General features: G+C 44.5%; 1 protein-coding gene across 1 annotated transcript in view; it reads right to left on the bottom strand.

Annotated features, from left to right (window-relative positions):
• VWA2 (von Willebrand factor A domain containing 2) overlaps nucleotides 1–22,178 on the bottom strand; it is a 239,277-nt gene that overhangs the window by 93,626 nt on the left and 123,473 nt on the right. Inside the window, exon 8 of the mRNA XM_078641181.1 lies at nucleotides 14,167–14,222. Within this exon, the coding sequence (XP_078497307.1) occupies nucleotides 14,167–14,222 (56 nt within the window). The remainder of the gene's footprint in view (nucleotides 1–14,166; nucleotides 14,223–22,178) is intronic.

Here is a 22,178-nt window from a genome sequence, read left to right as displayed (position 1 = left end):
AGACAGTAGAAAATTAGGTGAAAAAATAATTATCCAGTTATGAGAAATACTTAGCGCTAAGCAATCCCTGATGTGGGTAACACTGGCGTGACATTGCAAGTGTGATGCGTACTGAGGGGTCCAATATGATGTCGGGGGGATCGCCACCGCCCGACCAGCGGTGGCGATCCACCCGACATTTTTCCCCGGCCGCACGCCAATTTCCCCCCTGCCCTTTTACGATGGCCCCATCGGCCGACGGAAAACCGCCCGCTGCTTTACCGCAGGCAGGCAATCGTTACGATTGCCTGCCATGCGGTCCTGGGCAATGATATGGTGGCGGTGCCTAGCAGGCGTTGCCGCCATATTAGGGTGTCAGCGGAGTTGGCCTTTCCATGGCAGCGATGACCCCATGGAAAGGCATGCGGTGTCTGCCTTTGGGAGCCTGTTGCAGGCCCCCGTGGTGTTGGGGGGGTGGGCGGTGCACTTGGGGGGTACCTATGGTATCCCCCTACATTGGCATGCACAAGGTGACAGGCACCGCACAGTGCCTGTCACGTTGTGCATGCCAATGCACAACAGGCATATTTGGCATTGAGGCGGGTGCTGCACAGAGCGCCGCCCACCACAATGTTAGATATGGGGGATGCGACTGCCAGGGTGGTGGTCGCATCCTAATGGCCACAGCGGGACCGCCGCACCTCTGGCGGTCGATCCGGTTCACCGTTACGGTGTCCGCCCGCCATCGTAATAGCCCCCAAAGTAGGACGAGTGAAGTAATTTGCTCTCAATGTCACACTGTGTAAATTATATAGCTGCATCATTTGTCTAGAATGTCAGCTCGCATCATGACAACATTCAGGTGTGGCCCAGTTCTGACAATTGTCTCACATGTTCTCCATATTACTATCATTTGTGAATTAAAATATTAGCTTTTTATAGATTGTCAAATAAAGCTTACAAAATCATTTGAAACATCATCCATATCCCCAAGTGAAGTGATGCAAGGCAAGATGGGATTATAGAAGAGGATAAATCACTAAGTCAAGGAGATATGAGAAAGTACTAGTAAGAGTGGCAGTTCATACTTTAATAAAGCTCTATTTTCAGAGGGAAATTTACAATGTACAACCAATAAGTTTAACTGGTCTGGAAAAACAGGTCAAAAGTGTAGGTCATGGAGGTTTACCTCCAGGTAAGACAGTAAATCAAAAAAAGAGGCAACACAGTGTATGTGTGGGAGATATACAATATCTACCATGATATATTCTACCAGTCAGATTGAGTGGGCCAAGGATCCATACTTGTACAGCAGTTTACAAGCAGTCTGCGTAGTATAGATCTGTAGGCAGACCTAGGTTCAAGGGCGAGGACAGTCTGTAGACATAGCGCACGGATCAACATTCTTAATCCACAACCGCAGAGCGTGCATGGCGTAGCATGCATGCTTAAATCACATCTAGGAGTGCTGCCATGTTACAATAAATCAGGGCTGATCATACTAGGTCCGTTAGTGGCCATTTGCAAAGGTAATCATGGTAATTGCTCTATTTAAAATCCACATCGTCAATACCTAAACAACAAGCCCCAGGAAACATTGTTATTGTATGGTTTACCTGGTTTCTATTGCCAGAAAAGAAGAAATATTATGCTTGCCTACAGTCTGTCACAGAAATAGGATGTACCAAGTAAAAAAAAAGACTGTAGATGCCAGTGGAGAATAAAAATACAGATGTGAGTGTGTGATGGTCATTGCTCACTGAATGCCCTGTTAGTATGATCAGATATTTCTTCTGTTGAGAACGGATCTGGTGGCCTTAATGGTTTCATGTAGTAAATATCTAGGTCCAAGTCACAAACTTTTTTCCAAGAGTACTCATGTCTTCCTCCCATTTTAGATATGAATGACATCAGAATTATTCTTTGAAAATGTGTGTATTATACAAGCTTTGTCTTTCTACTAGACATTTATGAGTAAATAACGAGTTGCGATTTACTCATACAGTTTTTGAGTAAGACAAAGCGTATCCAAAAAAAGGTGCCTTACTCTTCTAAATGCACAAGTAACTTTCAACAAAGCCTGTCATAAAGGTCAACTACCAACCAAAGTTTCTGGCCAATAGTGTTGGGAGTGATAGTGTCAGCAGTTAATAGAATATGCATCTGAATATCAGTAAGTGGCAGTTTAGCAAGGAATTAAATGATTTCAGTCTTGGGGGATTTAGCGTAAGAGAACAAATTTCCATCCAGTGACCGAAGCTGTGAGGCACTCGACACCTTTAGCCTGAAGACAGCAAGTCAAGGTTGGAACGGACTAGATTTGTGTGTTGTGGGCAAACGTATGATAGGGGTTAACCAATGATGATACAATGGTTTCTACAAATGAGGTGAAGAGGAAGAAAAGTAGTGGACTGAGTTTGTATGACTCCGTGTGATGGAGGGGTTGGTGCAGATAGTTAAGAACCCTATTTGACAGAGAAAAATTGATCAGAGAGATAAGAGGAGAATCGTTTAAGTGATTAGTTTATGGTGGTACGGGTAGTTAGTGTGAAAAGGAGGAAGTGTGCTCCATGGGTTCCAGTGCCAAAGAGAGGTCAAGGAATATTAGCATGGATGAGAGTTTTTCGTGACATGATCAAATTGGCTACATGACGTAGGGCTCTTTTTGTGGATTGTGAAGTTCGAAATCTAGATTGAATGGTGTTAATTAAGTCGTGAGTCATGAAAAATGCAGTGCGAGGTTTGTAAAAGGATTCAAACAGTTTAGCAATGTAAGGATTTTGAGAGACAGCACAAACGGTGGCTGAATTACATGGTTCAGCAGCTGTTTTCTCAAGGAGAGGTGTGGAACATGCAAATATATGAAGAATTGAGAGTTGATACTTAGGTTGAGCGGAGCGAGTGGTTGAAAGCGATGTAAAGGAGAATTGGACACCTTATGATATGGCTAAGGGGTTGATGTTTTGAATGCTCATAGGGTCAGATGGTGCATTAGAGGGGATTGCTTTCTTAGATATAGGGATTAGTCAAGCTTGTGAGTTACTAGAAAAATGATAGATTGGATGTGTTATTAAGTGAAGGTGGTAAGTATGATGAAAGAACTGGTGACAATAACAGGAAATCCAGGGTGATTCCAATGACTGTGATCTTGGGGAGTAGTATGTGGCAAGTCTGATCCTAAGACGGAAGACAGAAAGGTGATTGAAGAAGAGAAGATTTTTGATTGTAGAAGCGGGTTTTTTAGGGGGAAGTAAATGAGGTGATCAGTTCCTGCTTGGAAGCAAAGAGACTTTGCTTCTACTATGCAACTATTCCCTTTATTTGATGATTTTGTATTTAGCTTGTGTTCAGATGAACGCTTACCAGTGCTTAAGTTGTAAAAAAATAAGTGGACCAAAGTTTTTCTCAAAAGCCCACAGGTGGTGCTATTGAAAGATTGGCTTGCTGAATACCAAGGCTGTGTAGTCTTGTTCATGTCTCTTTAATAAACACCCAGACTCTCCCTGCCCCATTATCTCACTATTGCTGGTTGTTCTGCATCCCTTCTTTCTCCCTTTGTCATGGTTTTCCGTCTTTTTCTTCCTCCTTATTTCCCTTGTGTGTTTTTCTCTCTCTTGCTCTGGGTCAAAGTCTGATGATAATAAATAAGTGCCAGTCCCCAAAAATGAGTGCCGGTGGTCCCCACCTCCAACCACCGGTTCAAACTTAGGGGCCGATTATGATAGCGGTTTTCCCGCATCCTCCGGGCCGGCGGTGGCTTCCGCCGGCCCGGAGGATGCGGGAAAACCGCTGCGGAGCCTCAAAAGACCCACTGCCATATTAGGATGGCGGTGGGTCTTGAAATCCGTCCGCAGCTTTACCGCTGAGGTCGCCTTCCGACCGCGGCGGAAAAGCTCTAACATGGCTGGCCGTGTCTATCAGACAGCGCCAGCCGTATTAGGATGGAGGAAATCATATGCTTTTCCACAGCGGCTTTTCCGCCGTGGAAAAGCATACAGACATTCACTTCGGGGGCCCGTTGCGGGCCCCCTTGGTGAAGGGGGGGGTGGGGTGTGCACATGGGGGGTACCTATGGTACCCCCCTGCATTTGCGTGCACAAAGCAGCAGGCACCGTGCGGTGCCTGCCGCTTTGTGCACGCAAATGCGATGCATGCATTTTTAACATTGCGGCGGCCGCCGCAATGTTAAAGATAGAGGATGTGACCGCCACCCTGGCGGTCACATCCTAATCTGCACGGAGGGAACGCCGCAGCCCATGCGGACGTTCCCTCCTCCTCTGGGGTCGCGGACGGACTCAAGTCCGTCCGCGATCCTAATCGACCCCTAAGTACTGCACACACATCACATCATCTGAATTTTCTGAGTTTGAGGGATTAGTTATTAACCATATCTTGCTGATTACAAACCTAATTGTACAGGTAGGGGAGGGAAAAGTGTTTTTGAATAGTCTTTGTTTATTGTAAATTCGATAAATTTCGTAAAGGTTTTTATTAAGCATACTAATAAATTTGAATTTGAATCTGAAGCCTTATTAAAAACAAAAAAAAACTGCCAGCCACACTTTCTTTTGTTTTTTTCCAAGTGAATGCTTGGGTAGAGCGAAAGGTAAGGGGGGTTGCTGGGGTAGACTTTCATTGGGAATAGTGTGAGTTGAAGGTTAGTCTCATGGTGTCATGGAACGAATTGAAGGTAATTGAGTGAAACATGATGAACAAGAGAACCAAAACAATGGAGTTCCAGTTGATGGATGTCTTTCCGACGTTTGTTTGCCGTAGGGCTTGATCTTCCCTGCTTTGTTTTGCACCTTCATAGCCTGAAACTGACATGTCCTTAACACCCTTCCACCCCTTTTTGAAACGTAGATAAAGCTGCTTTTACGGAGACTTTTTGTCCCATTTCCTTGTTCATTGAAATTCACCTTCTCAGAACATGTTCCAGTGAGATTGTTCATACTTGGGGGATTTCTCCGACAATTGTTGCCCCCATGATGACTGTGTACTTACAAGCCAGAAGGATTAATAGACGAGAGGGTTGGATCTCTCGGATGATGCCACCGAAAAGCCTCGGTTCTTTTACGTGACTGGTAGCAAAAGGAATTTGTTTACAACTTTGAAAACACATTTGAATAAATATATGTTCGATCTCAGATTTTGTCGAACAGGAGAATGAGGTCCGTTACAAAGGCTTTACGTACTAACAATGCAGAAATATATTTAAAAACGCCAGCTGAGTAGAGCCTAAAAGCACCTGTATACCATTCTCAGAAGAAAAAAAAAAAGATTAAGTAGGTTACTAAAGTGATACTGCGGTATAGGGTATTCTGGTCCGATCAGGATTTACAGCACATATGAATCATATTTCCAGTGGTGGCTGCTAACGAATGGGGGATGTGGGGGAGGCGGGGGGATTGGGCAATGAATGAAAAAAAGATAAATCACTTACCCGAGTATGGTCTCCACCTCTCCTAGTCTCTTCAGGTTCCCAGTCCGAAACAGGAAGCACACAGGCTCCCCTAAGCCAATCACAACGCTGCTGTCACCATGACAGTAGCATCGTGATAGTTCTGAGCATCGTGGTTCGGCGCTCAGGCGAATACTATGATTAAGGTGACCAACCGTCCGTAAATCTCACGAACTGCCCGCAATTTGGGCCTCTTGTCCGTTGTCCGTAAGGGTTTCTTCCCCGGACGCCTTTTGTTCGTAATTTCAGACATCGGCGTGAGCTGCCCCCTGCAAGCAGCCTGTAACTCTCACTTCAGGGGGCAGCTCATGCTCCTGCTGTGATCTGTGGCCTGCAGCAGCCCCTCCCCGACCTGGCACAGACTGCTATCAGGCCCATTATCATTCTGTATGTTGGCCTAATTATCACACACAGAATGACAATGGGCCGCTCTGCCCAGTGACAGCATTTTGGAACAGCTGTTTTTAGGTTTCGCCCTGGCCGTTGCAACTAGTTGCAACGCCCATGGCGAAATCTAATGTTATCTCAACAGTGGGGACTTGAAACCGCCCCTTCTTCCATTGGCTAGCTCCATAAATGGAGGCTAGCCATTGGAAGACACGGTTGTCCATCACTCTTTCCCGGGCAGAACGCGAATCGTGGGCGTTTCTGACTCTTTTTTTAAGCCCCGCCCCTTTTTGCCGTGTGTCCCGGGCCGCGCTGTGATTGGCTGCCTGCCCGGGACACCCCCGTGACGTCATTCCCCGGGCCGCGCTGTGATTGGCTGCCGGCCCGGGACCGGCAGGAGGCATATGAGTGTCACTTCTGTTTGTTGCCTTCCTCGCGTCTCAACTGTGGAAAGAAAAACCCAAGACACACATGAAGCAGCAACAGGCAGTGGCAGCGCTTCAGCTCAGCTGAGGAGGCAGGCAGCTCTGTCACCTGAAGCATGCAGCAGAGCCCAGGGTCATGCTTGTCTGGGAACCCTGCATTCGTGGTCTGTAGACCTGTGCGCGAGGGAAGGGAGGCCGGCCTCACGCATAGGAGAAGTTGGCTTGCCCAGGATGGGAAGCCTCCAAGAGAGCACACTGAAGAGGGAAACGCTCTCCAGGAACACGAGCAAGTAACCTCGCCACAATCACCCCTCTCTCGAAATCCAGCAGTCCGTAGCGCGGACAGACGCACCTTCAAAAAAGTCCGCTAATCACAGCGCCCACGCGCGCGCCTTTCAAACCTCAGTGCTCGCAGGAGAAACTTTCACGCCTCAGGAGAGCTCAGCGGCACAGGAGGGCATTTAGAACGTGGTGCGCAACTGCGCACCTGTACACTTCACAGCTCTTCTGACCCTCGTGCGCACGTGCGTGCCCTTCCAAACGCAGCGTGCTCAGGTGCCCCATTTGCTACATTCCAGCTGCCCTAAGAGCGCGCGGGCACGGCGTTCAAGCCTCGGCAGGTATGCGGTCATTTAGGGGGGCATATCACGATCGTATGTGCACATAAAGTCTTAAAGACTTCCGTGCAGGGTAGTGCTTCATTAGAAGAGCCATGCCTACACAGTAGACTCAGTGCGTACTTAGATATTATAACTAACTAACCCTTCCTTGTGCGCACACAAACGGGCATGTCAGGGTTCCTTCGCAGCCCACCCGACCCATGCCATGCTAGAGACCTGGTTGCTTACCTGGCTACGGTTCAGGGCTTGTATCCCAGGACCCCGCGCGTGCTGCCACTTCAAGGACAGGTGCTCCGATTCTGGGTTCGTTCCCCATAGCGCGTCCTGCGCCTGCCTCTTATATGGGCACTTGAAAGTGTCCCCGACCCCTTCACTTCGGTGATAAGCTCCCGCAGAGGACCGTGGAAGAGAGGGTTGTTTTTAAATCAGACTCCACTCACTGCACGTGATCCCCAGAGTCGTAAACCATCCACACTTTCATGCGCTCTGAATGGCAGACAAGATGTGACGCCGCCGATCCCTCTACGGCGCCCACGCAGCCTCCAGGAGGGGTGCTGCTGGAGGAGGGGGCGCAGGGGACCCTCTGTCTCCGAAAGGAGCAGCAGCAGAAGTAGTTCCCTGTCTGTGTAGATCTTGGCTATGTACTTTCTTTTAAATGGGAAATAGTGGGCAATCTGGAGAATGTAAAGTATGCCCCCCTAAAGGTAAAAGCTTGCAATTGGATTACAGCTAACCTGACTTAATGAAGAGCTGGACGCTTTCACCCTTAATGGGGAGGGACAGCGTTCGGCTCCCTGTCACAGGGGCACAATGCATTAAACAGGCGCAACGCCTGTGGCGGCCACTGCACTTTACGGTACACTTTGAGTCATTAAATCACCTGTTTTTCAATAAAGGGCCAGCAGCACCCGTAAAACATACACGAAATGCCCCCCCCCCACTTATAACCAAAATGTTTGACACCAAGCAAACGAAGCAAGTCATCGCGACCCTCTCCAGAAGAGCTCTTATTTCTTTCATCCAAGCATCTGTACATTCATCCATTCATCCACCTATCTATAATTTTACCTTTACATCCTGTCATCCATTCTTTCATCCACCTTTGTCTTCCACCATTCCTCCGCCCAACCATCCATATCCAAACATATCCATCATCAAGCCTATCTATTAAACCTATCCATCCATCCATCCATCTATACATACATCCACCATTTAACGTATCCATCTCTCTATCCACCCTTTTACTCATCCATCCTTTCACTCATCTATCCACCCTTTCACTAATCCTTCCACCCACTCATCCATTTATCCTTTCACTCATCCATCATGATTTCACTCGTCTGTTCATCTATTCACTCTCGCTTTCACTCATTCATCCATTCTTGCACTCATTCATCCATTCTTACACTCATTCATCCATCCATTCTTGCACTCATTCATCCATTCTTGCACTCATTCATCCATTCTTGCACTCATTCATCCATTCTTGCACTCATTCATCCATTCTTTCACACTTTCATACATTCTTTCACTCATCCTTCCATCCACCCTTTTATACATCCACCCACCCTTTCACTTATCCATCCATATTTCTACTCATCCATCCTTTTATCCATCCTTCCCTCCATCCCCTTTCACTCCATCCCCTTTCACTCATCCTTACATCCACCCTTTTATACATCCACCCACCCTTTCACTTATCCATCCATATTTCTACTTATCCATGCTTTTATCCATCCTTCCCTCCATCCCCTTTCACTCATCCATCCTTTCTCTTGTCCTTCCTTTCTCTCATCCAGCCATTCTTTTACTCATCCATCCATCCTTTCTCTTCCATCTTTTCTCTCAGCCATCCATACTTCATTCATTCACCCATCTACCCACCCATTATTTTACTCACCCGTTCATCCACTTTTCACTCACATCTATCCACCCATCCTATCACACACTCATCTGCATGCGAAGTTGCAGACAGAAGAAGCCATTCAAGAACCTCACCTACGCTGTAGCTGCTACAGTTGGGGGTTAATGACCCTCCAGCATCCATCCTTTTACTCGTCCATCCTCTTACTCTTCCATTCTTTTGCTCATCCATCCATACATCCGCCCTGTTACTCCACCCTCTTACTCCACCCTTCCATCTGGCCTTTCACTCAGACATCCATACTATCAGTCATCATCCATTCACCCTTTCACTCATCCATCCATCCACCCTTACACTCTTCCATCCATCCGCCATTTTATCATCCACTCCATTTCATTCATCCGTTCTTCCACTCATCCATCCTTTCACTTGCTCATTCATCCATCTACCCATCCACCCACCCTTTCATGTTATTTATGAGCCTTTGTCTGCCGAGTTGAGACACCCCTAAGTGCAAACACAAAATTAATGGTGATAGGCAATACCAATACTAATCCGCAATGAAGAGGACAGTCACACTACATGAGTCTAATACCACCCAGGCTCTTGTGGAAACACATTTCACCTACCGAGTGCCGCCCACAGCATGAATGAGTTAAAAACAAGTTTATCCACAATAAAATAACGATCTTAGAAATATGCACAACCATCACCACACTGACAAATGCTGCTGTGGCTACTTTGTGCTAGATAAATGGAATTCTCGTTTTACATGATCATAATCCAACTCTACCACTTGGGTGACCTGAAGAACTAGGTCATTGATGGTGCCCGAGCTAGAGGCATCTGGCGCAGGATTGATGCTCTTAAGTGCATGATCCAGCAGGCATCCAAAATCAGCTACATGTATGCAGCATTTATAGAGAGTGAAAGGTTGGTGCACAAGGTATAAAAGTTCATTCAAAGTGATCAGGTCGAAGCAAGACGGCCCACCAGTTGCCCTTCCAAACCTTGTCCACCACAAATCTTAAAGAAAATTCTTTTAACCCACACTGCTTCCACACTAGTAAGGAAAATCATCAATAATTCTTTAACTACAGGAGTCTTTCCAGAAGACTTTAAAAAAGGCATACACACACCCATTCTTAAAGAAAACAAACCTGGCCTGCAAGACCCTAACAACTACAGACCAAATACAATTGGATCTTTCCTGGTCAAACTGATAGTAAGAGCTACATTCACCCAGTTATCACAAGACCTGGAAATTGAGAGTGGCGCTCACCTTCGTCCTAATGGTACTTTTAGAAAATACGGGCAAATTGTGCTTTTGAAAACACATTGAGCCAGTTCCGTTGGTCAAACCTTTAGGTTTTAAAGACCACATTTTCATTCTGTGATATTCCACCTGGAAAATGTTCAGAAAATGAGTGCAGTACTGTGCATTTACAAACCCGATGAGTCAGAAACAATGATTACATCCTTTTCTTTAAGTTTCAAAGAGATAAGACATAACACTATCAAATTTGGAATTGCATCAACATGAATGCTTTCAAAGCACAGCCCACTGACAACAATGGTAAATAGTTCCGCTCACCATGGAGAGATGTATACAGCATACATCACTTGACCTTTGACTATATCATGACCAAGTAAGTTACCTAATAATCGAAGGAAACATAAAATAGCGAGATAATGTCTCCCACGTGCAAGTAACAATTCAACATAATGAGCAGGTAAACAAGAGAGTCCAGTAAGCCTTGTCACCGTATTTATAACTGGACATTATTCAAGCCCCACTCGAACCCCTTCTCATCTTTCACAACCTCTCACATGTTGTCTTGAATGTCATTTCTCCTTTGTGATCTCTTGCCTCTGATACTTTTTCCTATCCTTCTCTCGACTGGTGTCCTATGCACTCTCCCAGTTTCCCTCACAACCCCCCCACACACACACAACCCCCCCCAAACACACAACACCTCCACACACGCACAACCCCCCACACGCACAACCGCCCACACACACAACCCCCCACACACAACCCCCCACACACACAACCTCCAGACCTCCCCACACACAACCGCCCACACACAAAACCCCACACACACAAAACTCCCACACACAACCACCACACGCAACCCCCACACACAACCACCACACACACAACCCCAACCACCACACAAAGCCCCACAACCACACACACAACACGCACAACCCCAAACACAACACACAGAACCCTTCACACACACAACCACACACACACACAACCCCACACAACCAAACACACACAACCACACACACACAACTCCATACACACACATCCCCCACACACACCCCAACCCCACACCCCCCCACACACACAACTTCACACACACAACCCCACACACACACACACACAACCCCACACACACAACCCCCCCACACACCCACACACAGACACACCCAAACCCCCAACAAACACACACCCCACCCCCAAACACAACCCCCCACACACACACACAACCCCACAAGCCCTCTATCTATCTATCGCCCTCCCTTTATCTATCTATCGCCCTCCCTCTATCTATCGCACTTACTCTATCTATCTAGCACATCACCACAGCATCACTCAGCACCACCACAGCATCACTCAGGGGCACCACAGCATTACTGGGCACCACAGCATTACTGAACGCCACAGCATCACTCCTCGCCACCACAACATCACTCAGCGCCACCACAGCATCAATCTGTGCAACCATTCAACAACAACTGAGGAGAGGAATTGGCCTAACGGCTAAGGCGCTCGACCTCGGACCTGGAGGAACTGGGTTCGAGTCTCGTAACGACGCCAAACTTCCTGTGATTCTGGGCAAATCACTTAATCTCCCCGTGCCTAACAAAAAAAAATGAACGTGTCCTAATGTAACGTAACTGGTGCTATGTAAAGCGCTCTGATACCCGATTCGGTTCGGGTCTAGTTCGCGCTATATAAAACTCTGCCAACAAAAAAAAAAACTGGTTCAAATATGTTCTCTCAATGTTTCAAGCTTTATTTACAAATGTCACAAAAAGATGTTAATATTTCACTTCTGTTCTTGGATTTTCATCACAATAAAATACACTGAACATAATCTTCACAAAAGTTATTCACAAAAGTTTAAGCTATTGCCATTATAAATTACAATAACTTGTATTATTAATTATAAAAAAATTAAAAGCCATTGTTATGTGTAATAGCAATACATCTAAGTCCCGTAAATACAACACATATTGCATTACAAATGCTATAGGTGTCACCTTTGTGAAAGTTATAACTATTGGCATTGTAAATGACAAAGCTATTAATTTAGCTATTTTCAAAACAACACATAAATAAAAAAAATTGTAGTTTACAATACCAATAGCTCAAACTTTCCTAATGCGAAACCTATTGCATTGCAAATGCTTGTTTTCCAGTGTGGGTGAGGGGCAATGTAAGATCTGAGAAGCCCGCAGCCGTGATCTTTTCCTTCACTTTTTTTGGGGAGAATATGCAAACGCAGGTGTATTTCACTCGCAAACACAACAAATGCAGTGAGTGCAAGGTTCTCTGAACCTAAAAGAAACTTATTTTGACCTATGCTTGTGTTGGGTGTTTATTTACTTATGCACTATTGCGTGACTTCCTCTGATGTGTATGCAAAACGTACCTTTTGTCCCGAATTTTTGCCCTTAATTCTGACCTTCTGTCCTGAATTTTTGTCCTGAATTTTGACCCTTAGTCCTGAATTTTTGCACTCACTGTCCTGAATTTGCACCCATGCCAGTTGGTCACCCTAACAAAGAGCCCGTGCATGTTCTCCACCCAGGCTGTGCAATACAGCTGGTGGAGAACATGCAAAGTGCCCATTACTGTTTGGCCTGCCCAAGTAGGCCAGCCAAACCGTCGTGAGCACTTAGAGAGTGCCCACCACTCCCCTCCCCCGCTCTGCACAGCCCTGTCCCACCCCGTACCTATAACTGAGCAAGTACGGAAAAATAAAATAATAATAACAGTGCGTTATTATCCTTTTCTTTTTCCTTTAACTGCTCAGAGAAAATTGGGCGATGCACATTTCTACAGCATAACTACCCACAAAATAAACTACGATAAAAACATACATTTCACTGAAAAGTGTCCACTTCTTTGGTGCACCATTGTGACAGCAGGATTAGTGACCCATATATTAAAACAAACAGCATTAACAGAAAGGACTGCGTGGGTGCAACAGGGCTGAAATGAAGAAACTCGGGCAGAATGGATGTTCAGGGGCAAGGGCATTAACAGAACAATTTAAAACTTACAAGGAAGGGGTCGTTCGTTGTTCAAAAAGTTAGGAAGCAAAGAAAGCTAATAGGGAAACTATGATTTCCCCGTTAACATAAATCCAAAGTCATATGCGGACACAAGACATTTGTATAACAGCTACCCCCTATGTCCAGACTTTACCGGTAAGGGGGAAAACATTCACACTCTTTGACACCACTATAAAAGGCTCGTTTCGAATGAGATTAATAGAGAGGGACCACAGCAAATATACCTCAGTGATCAGTTTCAAGGTCATAAATACAGCTTAACAATGCAAAAGCATCACAAACATTCCCTGTCACATATCAAAGGAGTAAGAGTCAAGGGTCAAAACCTCCAGGAAAATTACAAGATCCAGGTCATGGGTTTTGTTTCACTAGAACATGCCTGGAATGTGATTTTTTGGAGGCAAGCTATCCAGAAGCATGTGTGCAAATGTTGTGAGCATATGATAACACAGAAGCCGAACTACAGACGACACATATGACTACATGCAAACAAACATGCCGTTCAAACTTATAAGGACAATATCAGCACAAAGAGTCCCATGGGGCGGTCACTGTGCTATCCATAGAATGCTTAACGTGAAATAACAAACCACCGGTGCTATTTACCTACTGCAGCGGATTAAATTACTAAACTAAAGTCAATGTGTACCAAAGGGCTCCTTATCACAATATTTCATATTGTAACAGTGTTGTGCTATTTTATTCCATTTCAATTACGGAAGTCACCCCGGTGCACATTAGCCCCATCTGGGCTGTTTTTGTTATCAGGCACATGATCTTCTACCACAGATCGTGAATCAACTAATTTCATATTATCCTTTACACTATTCACCCACACATCGTATATAGACAAATACATGCAACAAACACTCAAACGTGAGAAACACACAATAGAAAAGAAACACACAAGCATACATACACACAATAGACCACAAAGAAACAGAAAACACAATTGTTACAGAAAAGTTTTACAAGATTAAAAAAAAAAACATGCATGCGCAAACTTGCCCTAAGAAGGGTATTACAACTAAACTGCAGTGCCATTCAGAGATATTTAAGTATGGAAGGACCTTGAAGAGGCTCATACAGTATGACAGAAATGTCAGAAACTCCTACCTGGGCAGATGGTTCTGTGGCATATAGTTGGGTGCTTCGTGTAGAATCTGTTAAAGCTGAGGAACAAAACACGTGTGAAACAAACGAGCTAGTACAGAGAGCCCTGGAAGCAAAACAGCCGTCTAGGAATAAAAGTTAGCCAGTTTCAAATGGTGTTGACTGGACCCCTTTGTGGCAATTTGGACTTTTAAACACTGGACAACTTATGTCAGGAAACACTAAGGAATAACTAAGGTAATTCTACTAGTTGCATGTAAATACTTGTACACAAGTGAGCAATGCAGTTCCTAAAAGAATCAGAAAAGGAAATAGAAAAGGTAGTAGGTTGGGAGTGGTATGATCAAGCAGACCGGGGGATCTAATTGCTCAGAAGCAACAGATTCACACACCCAGATGAAGCCATTTACGTACTCAAATTAGATCGGATTTTAGGTATCCTAAAAGTATACCCTATACTTTGAGGGTGACGTTTGAGATTGAGTATTGTTGCTAATTACCACTACTATAATCCCAATCATTGGTAGATTAAGCTACATGGTCCTGACGAAGTGCCCAGATCGGCAGGGACTTTACATGGCACGAAACATGTTGAGCGGCATTCTCACTTTCCTCTGAGCTGTACCGGATCATTGTCTCCACCACAGCCCCTACACACTTACACCAATATATTCACAACACCTCCACTTACACTTCATCACAGAGTCTTATTTTTAAAAGACCTCTGGCAAAGAGCCCCCTCGAGGGGCCCGTTGGACATTGCAGCCCCTGCCCAACGAGGAGCTGCACAATGATAAAGCGTGACACCCATCTGGGTGTTTGAGGGCTCTTGCTTCTGAGCAATCAGGTCCCCCCGATCTGCTTGCTCAGACCTCTCCCGATCTACTGCCCTTTCAATTTCCTTTTCTGATTCTTTTAGGAACTGCATACGCCACCTGTATATATGCACATTTACAGAGCTTGTATGCTGGGCCTAGACATGCTCCCACTCCCCTTGCGTTCTACTTGTATATATCAACATAACCTAATCAATACCATTAAACAAATAACCAGTTCCAAAATTAAACCGGAATTTACTCCACAGTGATTCAATAAATTCCACAGGCCATCCATTCATGAACATTGGAGATAAAAGAAGTCGGACTGCATTATGGCAACACCAAGAGGAATCTGTCCACATTTCATATACAAATCACATATGCTGCACTGAGTGGAGGAATGAGTTTCTTCACACAGCTCTGTGAATACCACTAAGTCCTACACTAAAAAGAAGCCCAGATAATTAACAGGTACCAACTTTAGTCAATCCCAAAATAGCTGATTATAACTCAAGTGCCCAGAGCCATTTATGTACTGGAGATGGACAATCTGACACCACCCACCCTCACTGGAACTACCTCAATAATAGCAGCTTATTACGTGGAGCCAAGTAAAACCGTCAAGCGACAACATGTGACCACATATCGGGACAATCAGAAATGGAGGCAGGGCAATTTCACTGCTCTTGAGCATTCATTAATGTTGGGGCTAAAGTCCTCTCGATAGCCTATAAAAATGATGCCATCCTCCCTTATTCAGTTTTTCTGGCATACCATATTGTAATTGTAGTTATACAGCGCTTACTACCCCATACAAGGCATAGAGGGGCTTTTCGGCAAGTAGCAAGCTACTCCAGAACCCAAAAAGGATTAGTATAGGGAAATATGAGTTCATTTGAGTGGTGGACATGAGAGTCTGTTAGTTGGAATGAATAGGATAATGAAGGGATTGAAGAGGGAGCGGTCTGGAAAGTGTTATTTGAGAGATCATAGTAGTAAGATGAGGTTTAGGATGAATAAAAGGAGGGACACATGAGAGATGAATTTAGTAAGGGTTCTTTGGAAGATTATAGTTGTAAAAAGAGGTTTGGGGTGTGCCAAGGAGTGAAGAACCTAGAAAGAAATATTTTGAAGATCATAGTAGTAGAATGAGGCTTGGGATGAGTTAGGGAGGGGAGATAGAGGATATATTGAGAGAGGTATAGGGTTAGACATAGTAGTGCATTGGAGAGAGTGCACGTTTTTTTCTCTGCTACAGTAGGAGTAAAGTAATAAATATATACATACATACCTGCATAGAAAGGGTATACACACATATGGAATATAATATGCCAAGATTTAAAGTTGTATTGCATAAACTGAGACTTTCAAGTGTTGCTGTACTTGAAGCTAATGTGTGTATCGTTGACTATTTTCCTCAATATTTCATTAGTGAAGCACTTGTGGATAAAATAGTTATGACAATATTTACATATTGTATTGTGATAGAAAAATATAACAGAGACCCATAAGCATGTAATCAAATAACTTATATGAAAACTATGCAGTGACCTATATACATGTTAGCATAGAATAATTTAAATATATATATATACATATATACATATATACCCATAATTAATATATACATTTGTTTAGTAGACCTAAAGAATATTTATATATTTTAAAAACCATAGCTATTATACACAGTTGTACAAAGAAATACACATATCTAGATACATATATGTAATCAAATTATAAATGGTTGCATACGCAGGGATATGCTGTACATTAGAGTTTGAGTATGGTGGTTATGTAGGAAAGAGCCAACTCTTGAGTAGTTTTCTGCAGATAGATAGTTGTCCCTGGATCTTATGTTTGGGGGTAATGAATTTCATAGTTTGACTGCTTGAACAGAGTAAGATGCACCACCTATTTATTTTCTTAATGATGGGGTTTTGAGGCAAGGTGCCTATTTGGAGAAGAGGTTCCTTTGTTTAATGTATTTGGTGATTTAATTCCTGATGAAAAGTGGTCCTGTGCCACGTATTGCTTTTTTAGGTGATACAAAGCAGCTTGAAGGTGGATCTTCTGGCAACCGGTAACCAATGTACGGCCCTCAAGGCAGGGAAGATGTGGACTTGTGGCTTTACATGGAGTAGTAATCTGGCAGCAGAGTTCTGAATCCGTTGTAGTCTTTTCATAATTGATAAAGGTGATCCGTGGCAGAGGCCATTGGCATAATCAAACTTGGACAGTACAAGAGCGATAGTAGCCTGGACCTAGAAATCTCAGGTGGGGAAGATGCGTTGCAGAGTTTTTATAGTAATGAAGCGTGATCTTGCTAATTTGTCTACATGGGCATTCATTGAGAACTTGGAGTCCATGGTAATTTCAAGGTTTCTTACTTACTTAGATACTTTAGCAGGCGGTCTCAGATTGTCAGGCCAGGCACAGAGTGGGCCATCAGTTGTCCAATTGCCACATATTGGTATTTCAATTTTGAAAGCATTACATTTGAGATGGCTCCATGTAATCCACTGATCAATGGCTCTGAGGCAACTGAATATTTTGGAGTTTCCAATGTCTTTGGGGGTTTCCAGTTTAAGGAGTATTTGTGTGTCATCTGCATAGTTAGAGCATGTGGTACAAATGGGGGTGGTGATGGACGGAGCATCTGAACCAATCAAACACTCACACCCAGTCAAAAGATCTGGGTTTGATTCATCACCATTCTTTAGCCCACTCTGCCACCCCAGTTCAGACATGGCTATATGCAAATCAGTCTGACCCTGTGCCTCATGGGAACAGTCCAGCCCGAATTGCTAAGCCATGCCTTCCCTGGACCGTAAACAAGCTTCCGAGGACCGGTTTCTGGTATTCCAGCCGTCTTCAGCCCGGCTTGCTTGAATCCAGTGGCAAAGTGAGCAAGGGACTCACGTCTGAGCATACCCTGCCACACTTATGGCGGCCAAAGCGGTACAAAAGGGGGTGGTGATGGACGGAGCACCTGAACCAATCAAACACTCACACCCAGTCAAAAGATCTGGGTTTGATCCATCACCGTTCTTTTACGTTTTAGTTAGAGCATGTGAGCGGAAATTAATTGATCATTGCAGGTAATGTAGACCCCTGATTTTGTGAAGTACAATTTGGATGATAAAGGGGTATTATAGTTGACATTTGTTCTGTTTTGTAGATAGGATGTGATCCAGTCGAGAGCAGTCCCCTCTATGCTGGCTTCGTAGAGTCTTTGTATTATAGTGTCATGGTCAACTGTGTCAAAGGCAGCTTAGAGGTCCAAAAGAAGTAGTGCAGCAACCCTGTTGCAGTCAACTATGTTTCGAACTGTCAATTTCACATCTATAAGTCCAATGGAGGTGCTCCATGGTTGTACTCTGCTATTTATCAGAGTGAGAGTGGCTGCTTGCTATTCACACTGTTTAAACAGCCTCGTTCAAGACTATGAGGAGACACACAGTGGTATCAATACTTGAGTACATACATTTAGGTATCTTTATCTGTAGTTCTTGGGGAGACCATCTACTGACTGTCATGAATCATTTTTCATTTTGGTACCTGCAGATACAACCATTTATTAAGCAGCTACAAGATTAATCTACAGCCTCCAGTAAGTTACTCTACCTGGCACGTCATGTGAAATCATGAAACACAAATCGGTGGTTTGTTAAAATATATTCTTATACACTGGTTAATCAAGTATAGTATTATGATTATTGTCATGTCCAAGAGGTTCACACTTGCACTTTTTTTTTGAAGGCGCATGCTTTATGCAGTTAGCTAATTTCATTTACACTTCATCTTAATTATTTGAAAACAGATCTACCCATTATTAAGTTTGTGTTCAAATTTTATATAAGGAAAATAAATCCATCTTAATAATAATAGCTTGTTCCAGCAAAAAATATCTAGTTTTCTATCTTGTGGCAATCACCAAGACAACCAGTATGTCTTTCTTTTTAGTTGGTGTTAAAATTGTGCTTCGCATTTAGCACTGTTTTATAAAAAAAAATGGCATGCACAACTGGGCAGGACACCTCTGAGAACTCTATCCAAAACATAAGCACTGCAGCACTAATGTGTACATGTTTTTAGTCATGTTGAGGTAGCAACTTTAGCTAACAAGGGAAAGGAGCAACTGTAGCTCCTTTCCCTTGTTCATATCAGACTGGTCTGGCTTCAGTGATTCCCCGTTCCCATTCCCTATGTTGCATACTGTCGCTGTACAACAGTCCCCTTTTGTTTGGGGCAAATTCACTGCACCAGCTAAACCAATTCAAACTCTTCCAACCTTGGACTGTATGCTCTGTAAAATTCACGATAACAAGAGGAGCTGTATTAAACATTGGATGCTCAACTTCCCTTCCCTACCCTGGAAAGTTATTTATTTATTTATTTATTTTTAAGCATTTGTAGAGCGCGGCTGACACCTTGCAGGTTTCCTGGCGCTGGCGAATACTCTTACCTCAGGGGAACAGCAGCAAGGAGCAAAGAGGAAGGGGATTTTCTAAGGGAATAACCACGTCTTGATGCGTTTCCTGAAGGGGAGGAGCTGTGATATTTGACGGATATCAGGAGGCAGACTGTTCCACAGTTTAGCCGCTGCGACTCTGAAAGATCTGCCCCCCGTCCTGACTTTGTTGTATTTAGGAACAATCACCAGGCGGGCTGAAGCAGAGCGTAGAGTTCTGGAAGGGATATACCATGTGAACATGGCCTGCAGAGGTTTAGGTCCAGCTCTGTGGAGCGCTTTAAACACAAGGCAGAGGGACTTGAAGGCCACGCGCTGCTTAAGCGGAAGCCAGTGTAGTTCAGCTAGGGCCGCTGTGGCGGAAGATCTCCTAGTCCAGCCTAGAACTAGTTTGGCTGCGGCCGACTGAACTCTTTGAAGCCGGTCAAGCAGGGCAGCTGGGGACTCAAGTAGCAACGCGTTGCAGTAGTCCAGGCGACTGAGGATGGTACACCTGACTATCTGCTCCCGAGCTTGAGCGGGTAACAATGGCATAATTTTGCGTAGGGAACGTATGAGAGCTGTGCAAGTTCCCACCGTCTTTGCAACTTGGGTTTCAGTGTTCATTTTATCATTCAGTGTGGCCCCTAGATTGCGAACCGATGTAACTGGCCGAGGTTTATCTGTCGATTCCGGGGGCCAGAAATCGCAGGGGAATTGCCGGGGGATGCGGCTTCCTGCACAATAAAGAACCTCAGTTTTGGAGGAGTTAAATTGCAGCGAGTTAATGTGTAGCCACCCAGCCGTCTCCCTTAAGCAGTCGTGAAAGGCTGCCAGGGGGGTAGAGTCTTCTCCCTCCCAAGAGAGGATGAGCTGGGTGTCGTCCGCATAATTAATTGTTTTTAACCCGTGTGCCTTTATTAACGTGATCAGGGGTCTAAGATACACGTTAAAAAGAATGGGGCTGATGGAGGAGCCCTGAGGCACCCCGTGGGGGACAGAAGAGAAAGTAGATTGATAAGGGGGGAGAGATACCGCCTGTCTCCTGTCCCGTAGAAAGGAGTGGAACCAGAGAAGGGCAGTGCCGTCAATCCCCGCAGCCTGGAGTCGCTCCAACAGGACCCCATGGTTGACCGTATCGAAGGCGACAGACAGGTCCAACAGAATCAAGGCTACTGCCTGAAAGTTAAATGTCTAAAAGGATTTACTTGGTGATCCAATTGCAGGACAACAATGTGAATGGTAATTGTTAATAATTGTGCAGGATACTGTCCAGTAACAAGTGGCTGCCCGAGGATCCCAAGAAAGGCCTCACAATCATAATCATGTTAATCCTCTATACGGTCCTTGGTGTAATACCAGAATATAGAGTTTCCAATATAAACCTACAAGAATATCAACCGCAGAATGTCATCTACCACAGTGTCATCAGTGCAAGTATACAAAGGTAGGTGTAAATGTAGTATTCTTGACTCCATATCTATGTACTTTGATAATACCATCATTGATGTTTAACATCTTGGTCTGGAAGCATTAGGTTTAGCCCTCCATTCAATGCAGTTGGAGGATATTAAACATAATTGTCAACCTCTCCAAGTAGATAAGTGCCCCAGGACCTCTGCTTTTATCATTCACAGCAAATAGGTTTGCTAGAGTCTTTCCTGGCACAAACCAACAGCCACTGCAAGACCTACTTGCCACTGCAGTATGGAATGCCACTGACAGCGAGGCTGCATCTTGAAAACTGGTTGGATGTCAATGGTGCAAGTCAGGGAAGGGGGCTGATCAGCAGTCTACTTTGATCAAACATTCACCTTTCTCATGGAATCATTAATCCAGACAGGGAGGTGAGGCAAAGGTTTTTCAGGATTCCAGGTAGTCAGAGCGGCTACTATTGTCTCTATCCATTACAGAAGGGGGAGGGGCTTCCTAATAAAAGAGGCAGTGTCTCTTGGGGAATCATCTCTCAGGCAACCAATGTCAGAAAAGGAAAAAACTACGGAGGGGGCCTCTATATTTATTCTCTAATTGGGTGCCCAAGACGAACTGAAGAGGGCTCTCCTGAAGCCTGCGTAGAGGAGAAGCTCCAGGGCTCGCTGGAGAAATGACCTACACGACTACATCTCCATAGGCAATGAAGCATTCCAAGGAGGGAGGGATGGAAGATACTAAGCAAGGAATAAGGGCAGTAGTTAGTAAATTTGGAAATTAAGGGAGTAGAAGCTCCAGGCCTGGTGGACGATGTGACCATAGGCCAAATGGAATGCTAGAGAATTCTAGGAATATCAGAGACACTCTCTTAAGGGAAGCCCCTCGGGGAAAAAGGAAAAGATTGGGGATAGAGCTTTCCAAGAAGACTGACTGAGAAACACTCCACTTAGCCATGCTGTGATCTGGAGAGTGTACTGTCAATTTGTTTTGGGGTTAACAGATTAATGGAAGAACTTAGACGGAACTAGCTCACTACGGAGTCCTTGTTCTTTTACCCATCATTTCACACAGGTCATAGTGAAGTCGTTCAATTTGTTGGAGATGATACAGAACATACAATTTGTATAAGTGGAATTTATGGGGCAATAGGTCTAGAAAGTGGAATCACTGTGAACAGGGTGATACTATGGAATGGATAAGAGAACAGTGACACTCGAAGACTCTGGGAATTATGGGCACTGGATAAGGGACACAGCCTCTGGCTAACCAAAGTAACGTGAACTAACTCAAATGTTGCCTTTTCGGTTATTAATTCT

The sequence above is a fragment of the Lissotriton helveticus genome, chromosome 5_1 (assembly GCF_964261635.1).
Source record: "Lissotriton helveticus chromosome 5_1, aLisHel1.1, whole genome shotgun sequence".
Lineage (NCBI taxonomy): Eukaryota > Metazoa > Chordata > Amphibia > Caudata > Salamandridae > Lissotriton > Lissotriton helveticus.
Note: the sequence above shows the minus strand (reverse complement) of the source record. Positions and strands in the feature narration are given on the sequence as shown.